A 15,207-nucleotide genomic window follows, 5' to 3' on the forward strand; every position below is an offset into this window, starting at 1 on the left:
AAAACACATGCATTTGTCATTTACAAATAGCTTGTAGAGACATAAAATACACAGATTAAGATTAAGATTCATTTATTTGTCCCAAACACATGCACAGACATGCACAGGCACATTCATGCAAGGTAGGGAAATTTAGCCTCTGCTTTTAACCCATCTGGTGCAGGACACACAGAGCAGTGAGCGACCATGTACGGCGCCCGATGGAGCGGAGCAGATGTTGGTGGAGTAAGGTGCCTTGCTCAGTGGCACTAGACAGGGTATGGAGAATCCTCTTGGATTTTTGGACAGACCAATCCAGGTTCGTCTTTTTGTTGTTTCTCCGTGGAGTCGAACCAGAGACCTTTTCTGCCCATAGTCCAAGTTTCTACAAAACAAAATTTATTTTGTTTTGTAGAAACTTTTTTAGAAACGGCATTAGGGCCGCATCTTGAGGGAAACTAAATTCGGAGGTTTCTAGATTAAATTAGTAATATAACGACAATGACGTTGTAATATTGTTTGAATAAAGTTTTAATTTTATAAGGATCAAGCGTAACATAAAGTTCCACTCCTTCTACCTTCTGGATCCAAAATCTTGAACCACTCTCATTTTCCGCTGAGAAACTACAAAATCCCTTTCAAAAGCACACAGATGTAACCAACTGCCCAGTGGACAAATATTTCCTCCACAAAGCAGGCATTCCCTTCTTCTTCTTTCTTATTATTTTGTTGTTTATGAGATCTATAGCATAGCTTAGTTACAATTACTTGTTAAATATAACTTAACAAGATACTCCAGAGTTTAATGGAGGAAACAGACTAATCTTAAATTCACCTATAAAATGACACTATAATTGTGACTTTACTGATTGATAAATAAATTTAAGTAAACATATTCCAGTTCGATAAACTTATTATTTACATAATTTGTATGTATATTTTGACATGTTTTTATGGATAAAACAATAAATTGGGGAAATAGCATCTTGTTCCAAAATAAATGAATCAAAAACAGGCTGCTAAATGAGTAAACCGAAAAGGAAAACGAGTACCGCGAGGGCGGCCGTCTGTGTTTGTGACAGTTTAACTCCTCCCGTCCGGGGTGTCGAGGCTTGAGCTAACGCGCTAACCCCAGACACCCAGGAAGTGACAGCCCTGGATCAAAACAGAAACAACGAAGTGTCGCTGCGTTTCCTCTCCGAGCGCAGGTTCTGTGTGTCTGTGCCCGAGTCCAGCTCCTCAGCTGCCGAGTCTAGCTCCTCGGCTGCACCTCTGTGGGATTTACGATGTTTTTCCCCTCCGACAGACGATCACTGAGCCCCTCGCTGTGTGCTGCTTTCGCTGTGCTGTGCGTTAGCATCGTTAGCCTGGGGGAATGCTACCAACCTACTCCGACACCCGCGACTCGTAAGTTGACGAATACTTTGATAAGTGGCGGCGACATTTTACACTCGGCTAGTTTGGTTTGTTGACAAGAAACTTTAACGTGAATAACTCAGTGTTGTTTTTTAAAAGTACGCCACAGCTGCATGTGTCTGTTTCGGCTCTGCGTCACTCTTCTAAGTTTCTGTTCGTGTGTTTCAGCCTGCGCTAACTTCAAGAACTGTGACACCTGCGTGCCTAATGCCAGGGTAAGATTCTCATCCGTAAGGTGGGGCAGTAGAAGAAGGGCAGGAGCAGACCTTTGCTCGGGTCGCTGTTTATATGGCTCCTTGTTTGTCTGCACATTAACTTCCTTCCACAGCTGCAGAATACACAATATTAATTTATCATCGTGGTGATAAAAGTGAAAACAGCAGCGACCGGAAGAAGGGGTTCATGTTTCTTTTTGTATTCGTGGTTTGTGTGCCACCAAAACCTCCCTTTTAAATGAGCTGCAGTGGACTAACGACAGCTGTGTGACCTCGTTAGGTTCAATGTGCTCCACATAATTCTTATTTGATAACTGTTAGATTATTAGATCAGTCATCAGAGATTTAGCATGTACTTCTTTTCACAAGCAAGGCGTCATATAATCACCATATCATCCTATTCAGTTAAATCAAGAGAAGATTCAGCAGGTTAATCCAAAAGGAAAATTATGAGTAACTGCGACTATCAGATTCTCTGGAAAGAGGAACTTAGTCCCAAAACCAAGGGTTTTCTGCTTATTGTCACATGGAACTAATGGGAAACCAGCACATCCTCATGTTTGAAAGCAGGATAATCACATGTCATTCAGTGGGTTAACGTTGTTGTTTTTTTGCCTTCACAGTGTCTCTGGTGCTTCTCCACCAACAACTGCACCGAGTACCCAGTGCGCTGGTTGCTGCCCCCAGCGCACGTGTGCCCGCTGTCCCAGGCCCGATGGGGCATGTGTTGGCGTGAGTTGATCCATCAGATTATATCTTACTTTGCAGTTGTCACACAGGTGGTGAAACCTGTTACCTACAGGGAAAGCAAACCTAGAAAAGTTTGTTAGGAGGAAGCATTTTGATGAAATACCCAAGGCAGGTGTTCTTGTGTATTTTGGCAGGTGTTTGTATGACTATGGCGATCATCTATCAGTGTTATATTGTCACAGCCTAGCAACATACAGTCACTAAAGTTAGGTTTGTTGTTCAGTTTAAATTCAAGGAAGAGTGTAAAGATGGGTGTAGTTTGACAAAGTTAGTAATGAGTACTGATAATGTATAATAATATATATATATATAATATAATAATGTGCTAATGTCCACTGAGTACTCACAAGTCAGATTGTCAACATATTGATTGTAGGGCTGTGTGACATGACCAGAATCATCTAGATAATGATATTTACCCTTTATGCTTGTTTAGAGCATTTGATCGTGTGTCTACACTGTTTGAGATGATTATAGCCCAGGTTATAAAATATGTTTATGGTATTTTGAGTCTGCTGCAGTAAAGAGTAATTTTTTGGCACATTTAAATAATTGACAAAATGATAGTGGGAATAATATCAAACAATGTGCATTTTAAATCTTCTCATAGTTTTCACGGTAATCCTTATGCCCCTATTTGTTGGGCGTTGCAGCTTGTGCGATCACATATCAGGATATCTTCAGGAAGTGTAGAAAGCAACTACACTGTTGCTCTTCACTGGATGTTTACAGAAAATAGCAACATGAAAACATTAACCTGATGCAGGGCCTGAACATCAGGCGTTGCTATTATGAATAATTTCTGCCTAGACGGGTTTCCTTCAAACTTCCAATAACAGCACAAGATTAAATAACATGTTACCTCTCTTAAACATATGCCTCCAGTCAGACAGAAAATATATACGGATAAATAGATCAAACTGTGAAGACTCACTTTGCTCTTGATTCCACTTTAGCTGCAGTGATATGAAAGTAGTGGCCACTTCTGCAAAAAAGAACCAAAACCACCTTGGTTTTAAAATACCCTAATTTGAATGGACTCTGTGTGTGTCTGTTCAGCCAGTTCAGCTTTTCTTTATAACAACCTGTATATGTTTGCATGTGCAAATAGCAGCATAATAATTGAGGATTCAAACATCACCACACAACTGCAACTGCTCTGAAAACTGTTTCCCATTATGTACCGAGACTGTGGTGGTCCATCATAATCTAAATTGTCCAGCCACAGTCAAATATTTCAAGAATTCAAGATTCAAGATTTGTTTATTTGTCAAATGCAATAACATTAAGTAAGCAGTCGCTGGCAGTGAAATGCTTGAGTCTTAGGCTCTCTTCTAACAATGCTCAAGTAATTACACACTATACAATAAAATTAGAGAAATAGTATAAAATAGAATATCAAAATAGGAAATAATGTATATATATCTAAATATATATAAATATGTGTTCATAAAACTGATAAGATAGTATTAATAAGTCAAAATTCTGTTTGATAATAATCATCCCTTTTAAAATGGAAGATTTGTTCCATTAACTCCAGATGGTAGAGGACTTAATTCCATGTAGATTTAACACGTAAAACATGGCAGTCACAAATGATTCTGGTTATGGAAAGCTATTTGTTTTTATAGTCTTTTGAGCTGATTATGGTTAATAACCCAGAGACTGTACACCCTCCTTGTGCAATAACGTCAGCAGGGTGGGAACATTTGGTTGAATATTACCCTTAATGCAAACAAAGGACGACATTGAAGTCCAGTTTCGTTTTTCCAGATACAAGTTCTTGAATGTGCTCCAACAGAGCTATGAAAACATGGAGAAATGCATATACTTTGCAGAAAGAATAACTAATAAATGTACTTGTAACAATGGTCTAAGTTTCGAACCTTTTTAATTTCCTCTTTCTCTGTAACAAAAAGAGTTTCTGCTTTATCCATGTGCTGACAGGTTGAATTTGGGCGAAAATATTTATATCAGAACAAATACTGTTGATTATGTTGCTAGGGTAACGGAAATCCACAATGCCTTATAAAGTCGATGAACTAATTTACCTTCTTTGTCTCACTGTGTTAACCCTCACTGCTGATAGATCCGTGTATTACCACTGACTTGGCAAAGTGAGTACTTCAGTCTATTACCATCAAAAACTGGTATAAGGCTTATGCTCAAGGGATCTGTGGCTTCAACACACAGTCTTTTTCATGTCCCACTTCTGCTTTCACTGGATTTGGAATTGGATTACAGGCGATATCTTGCAGTCTTGCAGTGAAGGCAGCAGGTGGCGCCATTGCCATACAAGTTCAATGTAAAATGTTATTTGAGTTTATGTGTCAGGTTTCGTTTTATCCGTGTATTACAGCAGAACAAATAGTAGTATTATCATTATTATAATACATAGTGTTATTATAATAAGTAGAGAAAAAACAATATTAAATACTTGTCTGTACAAATATTTATTGCTTGCATTCTTGCTTGTTTCAGTCAACTTTGAAGCCCTGATCATTACCTTGGCTGTGATCGGTGGAATCATCCTGATCGGCATTATGGTGTGCTGCTGTTGGTGCTGCCGCTGCTGCTGCTGCAAGAAGCGTGGGTCAAGGTAAGGTTAAATGACAAGTCAGCTCCTGCGTGTCAGTGCAAGTGTTAATCGTATCTTTACTGTGATTTCTGTTCATTAAACCAAAGACTTTCCAAGCTGTTAAAGAGTGATATGTATGATTTTAGGACTGGCTCGAAAATCCCCAGAACTTTTGATCCTATTAACTATATTATTCGAAATTCAACATTCAATAAACTCGTGCATTTAATCGTTGTATAATTCTCAGCCTTATTGTTCCTGGTTGGTTTCACTTTGATATCTTTCATACTTTGACTGATAAGATAGTGAAACAGTTATTAAATTTCATCTGTGAGGTAATACAATACTTATAATTCAACTTTGTGAGCCCTGCTTCAACACTTTAGAAATGATATACCAGTAGGCTATGCTGACGAAGATGTAGATGACTTTTGAGTTGAATCATCAGCTCTTCAATACACGAAAACGGAACAAGAGAAGTGTAATAAAGATTAATTGCAGTGATATTGGAAATAGTACCTAATAAACAGGCAAATTGGGCTAAATAGGTCAAACAAACACCAGTCCTTGTCAGAGTGTATCATCCTGTGTTACCACCATCAGCTCCAAAAGTTAATCGTACGGAGATACTTTCTCAAGTCCTTCCATGTTGTGTAGTTATTTTCTATACACAAACCCACACATATATACATACAGGGGTGAAAACAATACCCTGCTCACGTACAGGGTAAGAATAAGGATGATGATGCCTTTGAAAAATCTAAGCCCTCAAGCAAATGTTGCAGTTTGTGGGTGCGTGTAATTTGTCACATCCAGATAAGATTGTTCTGTGGTTCTATGAACAGCAGTGATCCTGATAGTGTTTGTGCCTTGTCATATCTTAAGGCCTGACAGAGATGAGGAGTTATTTGCCAGGAGGAGAGAGGAGAACAAACAACGCGCTGAAGAACGGTAAGTCCTTCTCTCCAGGTTTAAGAGAAAACAGGTTCAAGAAGCACTCCCAGATTATAGTTGTTTATTCAAATACCGGCTTCATATGAAAGTATGTTTCTCAGCAAGTAAGAACTCTAATTTAATGAGCTGAGCACAGACCAGAGAAGGAAAACCCACAGATAGAAGAAAATTGGATTTAGAGAATATTACCGCTTATATTGCTCTATGTTAGCTCGATGTAAAGTATCTATTTTTTGTTGTGATCTGGCCATGGCAACCCAAATGCATACAGCTATATGTGACAAAAGAGATTTTAATTTCAAGTCTTTTCAGGAATAACAGAGCAGCTTTCATTACAGTGTAAGGATCCCATCCTGTTCGTCTGTGTCTCGCTCGTAAACAAATATATAATGGCTCGATGCCTATCAAAACAAACTTATGGAAAAATGACTAAACCCTATCAGGGATATCAGGGAAATGTCTAAGGCTGGACTGTGCAGAGTTGAGCCAGTCCAGCAGGTAGATTTAGGGCAACTGAACAAAAAGTTCCTGTGTCCAAGACAACTATTTAAGATACCAACGTTTTTTTGGCAACATTTAGTTGATATCTTTTTTGACAGACAAAAAAATGGTACCAAATACACAGCTTCCTCTGTAAAGAAAATAGAATAATAGGGTTGATATATATAAATATGGTTACAAGTGATGTCAGACCATAACGAACAAAAGCGAGATCATTGTGCTAATACACATGTGTTGCCTGCAAGTGATTTCCTGCAACATAATAGTTCATAGTGCCCAACAAAAGGCCAATTGTATATTTTGGAGTCAAGCAACTGGTGTTTGTGTGCGGCCTCAGCAAGTCCATGTCCCAGAGGAGGCGCTCAGTGTTCCTCTAGTTGCATCTCAAAACGCCAATTGGATCTGCAAGGCTGAGCAGCTGCTCCTTGGTAATGTGGTCATAAATAGAGTTGGCTACATCCTGTGGAGCACCATCCACTGTCAAGGAAACAGTGGTGGTCACTGCATCATACAGCAGTGTATTGCAGTAGACCCGGAACACCCTCCTCTTCCTCGTTCCATAAATGTTTCATCTTCATCTTTCTATCCAGCTTCTGTTATCTCAGTGCATCTAACCTCACATGACATGTTGGTTAGCGAGGCAGTCGTGCAGAAATACACACAGAAACTGGTTTATGATCATCACTTGCAGTGCTGGCAATATCACAGTCCCTCTGTGTGCCTGCAAGCTGAATTATCCAACCTCTATGAGCTTTTCTCTCACGTGCAGAATCTTGAGTCTAGTCAGGGTTTCCTGCGGTGAGCAAGATCAAATCTCTGAAGTCAGAGTTAGTGCACTGACCTACATAGACGTGGTTTGTGTTGTGAGCAGGACATTCAGAAAAGATAAGACCCATCATGGGAGACACTGTAGCGCATGCCGACACTGCAGTATGAACTCACCGCACTGAGCCTGGGCTGGACGACAGTCTGAGCCGGCAATCACCAACACCGTTTCCAATGAAAAATTGAACCATTTTACTATTTTGAATGCCTTATGATATTGATACTTTTAGAGATACAATTGCTATAAGTGTGCCACAACAAGCGAAACATAATGAAAAGAAAAACAGAGAGAATCCAAAGAAGGTGTACACCACCCGTCAAAAAATTTAACCACACAGTCCAAGGTCAGTGGACAATCTTAAACCTCAGCTGGCAATGCTCATACTAATGTAGGCCCAACTGACTTTTCCCCCTGTGTCATGTGTGTGACAACTGCAGTAAGCCGGATGGGCATGACCATAGCTGTTTTATGCACGTAGAACAGCGGCAGTCAGAGTGAATATCAATACAGGTATATCCTTTCATCCATTATTTATACTGCTTATCCTGTAAGCTGACATTGGATGAGAGGCAGGGTACACCTCAGGAAATTATATAGGTAATATAATATATCTAACTTAAAGTTTATTGTTTGGTTTAGCTACCTTTTTCTCATGTATTTGCCCTTCAAAATAGAAGTACTTTAATTGATAAAAGTGTTGGAAAAAGTACATACCTTTTCCTTTTATTTACCAGATTTGAGTACTTCTGATAATGTATGAGATTGCAGCCCTCAACCAATTTTATTGTGTTAGTTATAAACTGTTGCCTAGTGTCTGCAGTGTATCTGCTACACAACAGGGTCTGAATATATCAATGAAATCTTGAAGTCCAAGCAGAACTTTAAACAGCTACTGGAAGGGAGCATCTTTGTTAGTAGATCCATACATGAGTGCTGAAAAAGATTTCATCCTTCTCTTTTATCCTTGGTCATCTTCACTTCCCACTTGTTGAATGCTGTCATATGTGGAGGCAGTTTAAACATGTCAGTCAATTAGCAGGTTACAAGCCAGCAGCAGGGCGGGGGGACAGATGGCAGGCAGACCTCAGAAACCCTGATTTGTCACAGATCACTACCTGGCCATAAAACACTGACTGATTTACAGCCGCTCTTTGTGACCAGATGAAGTGAAGTGACCTCCCCTTGAGGTCCAGAGTGGAAAACCTCCTCCCAAACCTTTGTTAGAAAGTCTGAGTGTGAAGAAGGCCAGTTCTGAGAGTATCGCAGAACACTGCAAAAGACAGATAAAAGCCCCAATGGGGAAAGACCCACAGAGATAAACTGAACTCTAAAAGGTTCTAAGGGAATTCAGAGACTGAGTTTTGCTGCCAGAACCTTTTTTTATGTTGAGGTCTGCAAGGAGTGAAAAATGAAGAGAGTTTTCGATGCTATTATCTTAAAGGAATGTTTTTTTCATACATGGTTGGCTATTAAGAAAAAGTTGTGCAGAATATAACCCCATGCTCTGTAGTTTGGAATTCTTCATCCTCCATTTTTTTGTGTATCATAATAACACATAGATTACGTGTAGAGGTGGATGATACAGCATATCAATAGATTATTGATAGTGTGATATGAAGCTATATATCAAATGGAAGTTTTTGTAGATTGTGATATACTGTAGCCTAAATGTTTTCTTTGACACAGTACAGTATGTAATTACCTTGATGGTGGTTCTTGACGACAAATTTTAACAAGTAATCCTTATAGCAACATGAATAATACGAATGTTGCTGTTTATCTATTGGAAGCAAAAGCAATAACTGCAGAAATATCATCAATTCATCACTACCAAGGCATTAGGTGAAAAGTGTGCTGTGTCCAGGCCCTGCACTATGAGCATCATATTACTGTGCGCATAGCTATAGATACAATATGCAGAGGAGCTGTCGTGTTCTTGGCTCCGGTGTGAGACTTTCACCGCTGACTGCAGTTGTCATCTTTAAATTAGCTGTTAGCTGTGATTCATCTGCTATCTGCTCGATGTAACTGAGAAAATGTTAGATGGTTTACCTTAAAATTCTAAAGGCCCCAGGAGATGAATTGTAATCCTTTGTCTCAGTTACTGCTTTTATCAAGTAAAATCTGCCAGATATATATCAAAACAAAAAACAACATGGTGTTCCTCTTCTGAGAAATGGTTTCCAATGTTTGATGACTCATATTGCATTCGCCCGTACTCATATTGCCTCCAATAAAAATGCACTGCCGTCTTCGGATCCTGTATGGCCTCTCTCCAAAGATAATTTGATCATGGTCATCATCTTCCGCCCAGTCCAATTCATCGGTTAAATCTGTCGGCAAGAAGTCTTCCATAACTGAGAGCAGGCTGTCGTCATGGTTATCCATGTTGAGCTGCTCGCTACTGTTTCCCTCCATAGCTTCGTGTTCTCATTAGGAAACACGTTCATTTGCACAATCTGACATGTCTCATGAGAACTTCAAGGTGCTTCCAATGGGTCAGTCCGGGGTAACTTTAGTGCAAAGGGGAGCTGAACGAATGAAGGCGAGATGGAAAGCGTACGCACCTAGAATGATCAGTGGATATTTAAAAACCTCTCACAAATGTTAGAATTTTACTGTTTGCTCAAAGTAACTCTGTTTATAAAGCTTCACTTATGCTTGTGTGACACCACAATGAGGTTGCTGTAAAAAAAAGACTCTGCTGTGGGTCATATTGAGGGTAACATCAAAACAGATTCACCACAGGTATTTTAAATAGAAAATCGCTCATTTTACATTGAATTCAAAAGCTCAGGTACTATTCAATCCATCTTTTGCCCATTCATTCTCAAGGACAGTGGTAAGGTTTTAGGCACATGGGAAATGCAAGGTAAGGGTGTATATAGAGGGCAGTAAACAAGACAAAAAACAAATTCGAATTAGCATTTGCTGTCACAACCTTGTTCCTTCAAAACATCAGCTCCCAGAGGTACACCGTTTTAAAAGGTACTTGCCACAGCTCTTCTGTCTCTTCATGTGATCTCACACTGACTGATGTTGAGATCTGCGGGGGCCACAGCAGCTGTTGCCAGACACTCAGTTCTTTTTGCCGAACATAGAATCTAAACATGTAGACTTTTCATATATTTTGCACCGTACTCATTCATACTAATTCCAGCATTCGATAAACGTATGTACACCAGAAGTTTATATGATATCTATTATGACTTCACCAAAATTCTCAGATGAATGTGTTACCATCTGTCAGTTTTTTTTAATAACGTATTGATAACCTTTAACCGACTGAACTGTGTAAAATACTTTGTATTTGTGGAATAAGCAAAGTTTAATCCTCCTTTTATCTTTATTGTGTTTTTTTTAAACAGGAAAGTGGACAAAAAGGTGCGGCATGATGAGATCCGCAAGAAGTATGGTATGTATGAACCATAGTTAGATTACGTTGTAGCACCCTGTACACTCCATTCAAACTCTTTAATGATAGTCTGACCTACTCGGTGCACATCTGTGTGCGATGTATGAACCTGCTGTACTCCAGTTGATCAGTAAGTCAAACACATTGCAGGATGTACCGCCTGACCTCTGCTCTGCTCGTGTCAGCTTTGTCTGAGATGCATGTTGAGTTGGCATTGGATTTCCATGCACTGTGCCTGAAATGCATTATTCAAGAGTAAATGCCTTTTCCCTGAGCGTGGCGATTCAGGTCACGTCAGGAGAACTCCTGTCTGTTTAATTCAGTTTAGGCACATTGTCAATTTAGGCATAATTTATCATAGGCTAGTGTCAAATGTACGAGTCTTCATGGCTGGGGGCAGGACATATAAAAAAAGTTGCTTTCCCGACCACACTTCAGGAAATGTCCCATTTAGGTAAACTTCCTCTCCTGATGACTCTTGTCCATTAAGATATGACACTTTTAATCTATTAACTGCCAGTACAAAAGGGAAAAACATTTAACTCTCACACTTTTACATTAAACAGCTCTGCTCTGCTTCATTTCACAATTGAATAATAATAATCAATACATTGACTTAACAATAAATCACTGTAATCCCACTGTGGAGCAGTAGAACAGGAGGGATTGGCATTTACAAACAGTTTTGATGAAGAGGGAATATTTAATCTTCAGCTGCTGATGTGGGATTCATGTCAGCTGTTTGTGTGGAATAACTTCCCATTGATTGACAAGGCTGTCACTTTTTATTCTTATTCGTATACGTAGTCCATGGTGCTGTTATACATCCTCTGAGACTGAACGCTCAGACACGTTCTTCACTAAAACACCAGCTCTCGGTCGAGCATCGCTGAAGGTGGCTGAAGATTCCTTAATGCATGACTACAAGGTTATTCAGCTTAATGAAAAATTGTTTCATGTCAAAAATCATCCCGGCATGGGAATATGAATTACAGTTGCAGGCCTTTTTACACCAAGCGCAATATCAGCTTGTATAAGACAATTCTACTGGAGTAAATCAAAGCTTATCTTGATCCCGCAGACTGAAAGCAAATGTGAACCTTCTGCAGAAATACAGCTTGGTAAAAGTTTGACACAGACTTTGCGGATTCAAAATAAAGTTCCAATGTGACCAGCTGGGCCAACTCTAGAGAAAGGGAGAGAAATTAAAAGATTGATGTAAATTTCCCATCTCATATTTGACATCAGTTTACTGGCATTGGGATGTACTACTGCATACATGAGAACAGCTCTGAGCCTGTAGGAAAGTGAAGTGAGATGAGATATCAGATTCTTTACATGAAGCTTCAGCGCACCCATGATACATGAAACAAGCTAAGCTACACCAACTCGACAAAAGGTAGTTTACTGCATCAGTAGTTGCTTTATTGATGTTATGAAATTGAGCCGACTCCATGCCAAATCATTTCTTTCTCAGTGATCGATAACTCTCAGATACATGGGTAAAAATTCTCCAGCAATTTATTAAACACTAACCTCTGATTGTTACTGTCACTTGAAAACAACATACAAACAAAATAACACTAGAGATTCTAAAGCTGCATAAGGACTGCCATTTTAAATGTGTGCTACATTTTGAATATTCAAAGTTTCAACTGTTAATCACAGGTGAATTGGACAAAATTATCAAATTATTATAACTTAAAAAATCACAAGCATCGACTTTAATACATGATAATGTCACTGTGAAATGAGAATATAAGATCTGATGAGCAGTATATATAGATTTTATCTGTTTGCTGTAGCTACTTATTTCATTGCAGTAAAATAACATGTAAAAATAAACACAATCTTTTTTTAAGTATGTTTATGTGCTTCCAATGTATTTCTTAGACATTAGCATTAGGCTGGAACTTGGATCCAATCCTGTGACCTTGACCTGTGAAGGAATCCATAGTGCAGGTCCTGACCCTGCCCTCAATCAATTTGCCGAGTTGGATTAAAATTCTCTGTGACAGACAGACAGCACTGATTACAATACACCACCTGCTGTCAAAGGACATTTGACACAGGATTAGAGGAGCAGGGGATGGAATGGTCGACCTCCCGAATTAGTGGGCGACCTGTTAGCTGGGTCCCTGTTGCTTGCGCTGTGGTGCTTCCACTCTATATGCAGCTTGTCTAAGCACATCACAGGGATGAATATAAAAAGGAAATGAGATATTAAACAGCTCTTAATTCTTCGTATAGCAGCGTCCACTGACATCTGCAGTCAGCTCCTCCTCAGCTTCCCTCAGCTGTCATTGTTAAGTCATTCAACCCAACAGTTGTTTTTACAGCAGTGTTTCTGCTTTGCTGGGTTCCAGTTTACTTTTGTATCGCCACACACCGTTACTGACATGGATCGTAACAACACACATAGTGCAAAGCCACAGCGAGGACACGTTCAACTGAGTTTCTCTTCAGATTACTTTGAATATACTGTTTACGTGCTGTAGCTCAAAGCAAAAAAAAAAAAAAACATCTATCAAACACTGACAGCTATTTCCAACACTCAGCGAAGCAACACATTCATGTATTGGAATGTTATCAATAACAGATGTCTCTTTACTCTATCATCAATATCAGCAGCTGTTGTTCCACATTAACATGAGGGAGAAGGATTCATTGTTCACACGTTGCACTTCCTCATTTTTACACAGTTTAATGGAGAGATCTATTCAGACTGAAAACACTGCAGGTCATGGCAAAGATCCACTTGGGATTTCATCAGGTTTATCACAGCAAGGGCTTTAGAGTTCAGATTTTTAGAAGGGGCAATGAATTAATGCTGAGACGAGGCATTGGAAAAATATGAGCAAGAGTGTAATGAAATATGTAGCTGAGCTGCATAGTGTGAATGTGAAAGTGGGAATATCACAGTTACTGCTGGTGTTTTAATTATATTTAAAGAATGTGTCTCACAAGTCCTTCAACTTTACTGAAGTTCAATGTTAAATCACTGTGAAATCATTCAGCTAAATATATCTCTGACATACTGTCGTAGACAGAGTGAATTGGATAAACATTGTAGTTGTGACAGTTTAAGAAAGTATTTCTATATTTGAACAATGTTTTCTCAGACACATGGAAAAAGTAGAGAAGCTACTCCATAGAGCCGTGCACATCGTGTTCACTGATGCGTTTTCTGTGTTTTCGTTTTGTCTCCTCTCTCTCTGCCTCCCGTGTCCTCCGCAGGTCTCCTGAGCGACTCGGACCACCCGTACAGCAAGTTCGAGAACGAGTAGAGCAGCTGTCCTGGTGGAGTTCCACAGGAAGCGTTCGGAGTCCGTCTTCGTTTATATCTTGGAGTGATTCTCTTTTCTCACAAAAACCACATACATAAGACAAATACTGCTTAGTGCCGTCCAGAATGATTCAGTTCAGATAAAAATCCCCATTTTAATTAAGAAACCTGATGAAAGGAGATTCTAGATTTTATTTTGATTCTCATTGAGGATTGTGTTTGTGTCGTGTGGATGTTGAAGCTTGTTTTTAGACCTGCAAAGTTCTTTGTGTTCTGAAATTTTATCCCACGTGTTAATGTGGTTTTATATGAGCCTTTTAGTTTTATATATGCAATGTTGATTTATGAAATACACAATAATGATTGCACCATGGGTGTGTTGTGACACATGAATAAAATTCATTTATAGATAACAACCAGACTTTTCCAATGGTCTGAGGTTTCAGTGCAGACACACTGAACGTCTACTGCCGCCGTGGCCTCCAGTGGTGGAAGTGCACACGGCCATAAACTCAGAATGACAGCAGCATCCACAGGGCACAGCAGAGGACACTCAGTGCAGCACAGTTTATCAGCTTCTCCCCTCGGTCCCATGGACCTTCTGACGTCTCACCTGTCTCAGTGACGAATCAACAGCATCTGAAGTCTGCTTTTATGAAACTTTAAGTGTCGGTTGCTGGGCCAAGATGGGTACAAATCTACATCTACAGCTTTTTAATCAATATCACTTCTTAAACACTTGTTCTTCAGGGAGGAAAGAAATGGAGCTAATTACATGGAGAACTTCACCTTTCTATAAATCAATAATTTGGGCTGATTTAAAGCTTTAATGTGCATTTATTGACTTTTTCATGTTCATTATCTGTTGACTAAAAATAAATATTTGGTGCAGTGATGAATTCCTGTAATAAACTGTACACGACAGGGTGAAATGTAACTAAGTGTATTTACTTGTGTGCTCTACTTTAGTGCACTTAATAAGGTCAGTGTTTCCTTTTTTTGCAGCTTTACACCCTCACTACATTTCAGAAGGAAATTTCTACACTTAACTAGATTGTGATTGTAGAGATTTTGATATTCAGAATGAAAAGAATTTTATACCTGGGGAGAAAGTAGTTTTTCTAACAAGTTTTGTTGAACCACTTCAGTATTTGTAAGCATACAATTAGGAGAAGGCCTGAAATAACCCTAGAGTAACACTAACCCCAACACTGACCTCAACCAGAACATAAGGCTCACACAGACAGGCTTTAACAGTCACATTAGACTCATTGGTTACAGAGTGTT

The 15,207-nt window shown here is 39.3% G+C and overlaps 1 protein-coding gene across 1 annotated transcript; it reads left to right on the top strand.

Annotated features, from left to right (window-relative positions):
* The first annotated feature begins 1,098 nt into the window (after nucleotides 1-1,098).
* Nucleotides 1,099-14,819, top strand: LOC133964661 (pituitary tumor-transforming gene 1 protein-interacting protein). The gene is made up of 7 exons (XM_062398868.1): nucleotides 1,099-1,386; nucleotides 1,564-1,610; nucleotides 2,234-2,342; nucleotides 4,842-4,959; nucleotides 5,824-5,889; nucleotides 10,588-10,634; nucleotides 13,872-14,819. The coding sequence occupies exons 1-7, from the start codon at nucleotides 1,266-1,268 to the stop codon at nucleotides 13,919-13,921; spliced, it is 558 nt and encodes a 185-aa protein (XP_062254852.1). The 5' UTR covers nucleotides 1,099-1,265; the 3' UTR covers nucleotides 13,922-14,819.
* The last annotated feature ends 388 nt before the right edge of the window (nucleotides 14,820-15,207 follow it).

Source organism: Platichthys flesus, chromosome 11, assembly GCF_949316205.1.
Source record: "Platichthys flesus chromosome 11, fPlaFle2.1, whole genome shotgun sequence".
Lineage (NCBI taxonomy): Eukaryota > Metazoa > Chordata > Actinopteri > Pleuronectiformes > Pleuronectidae > Platichthys > Platichthys flesus.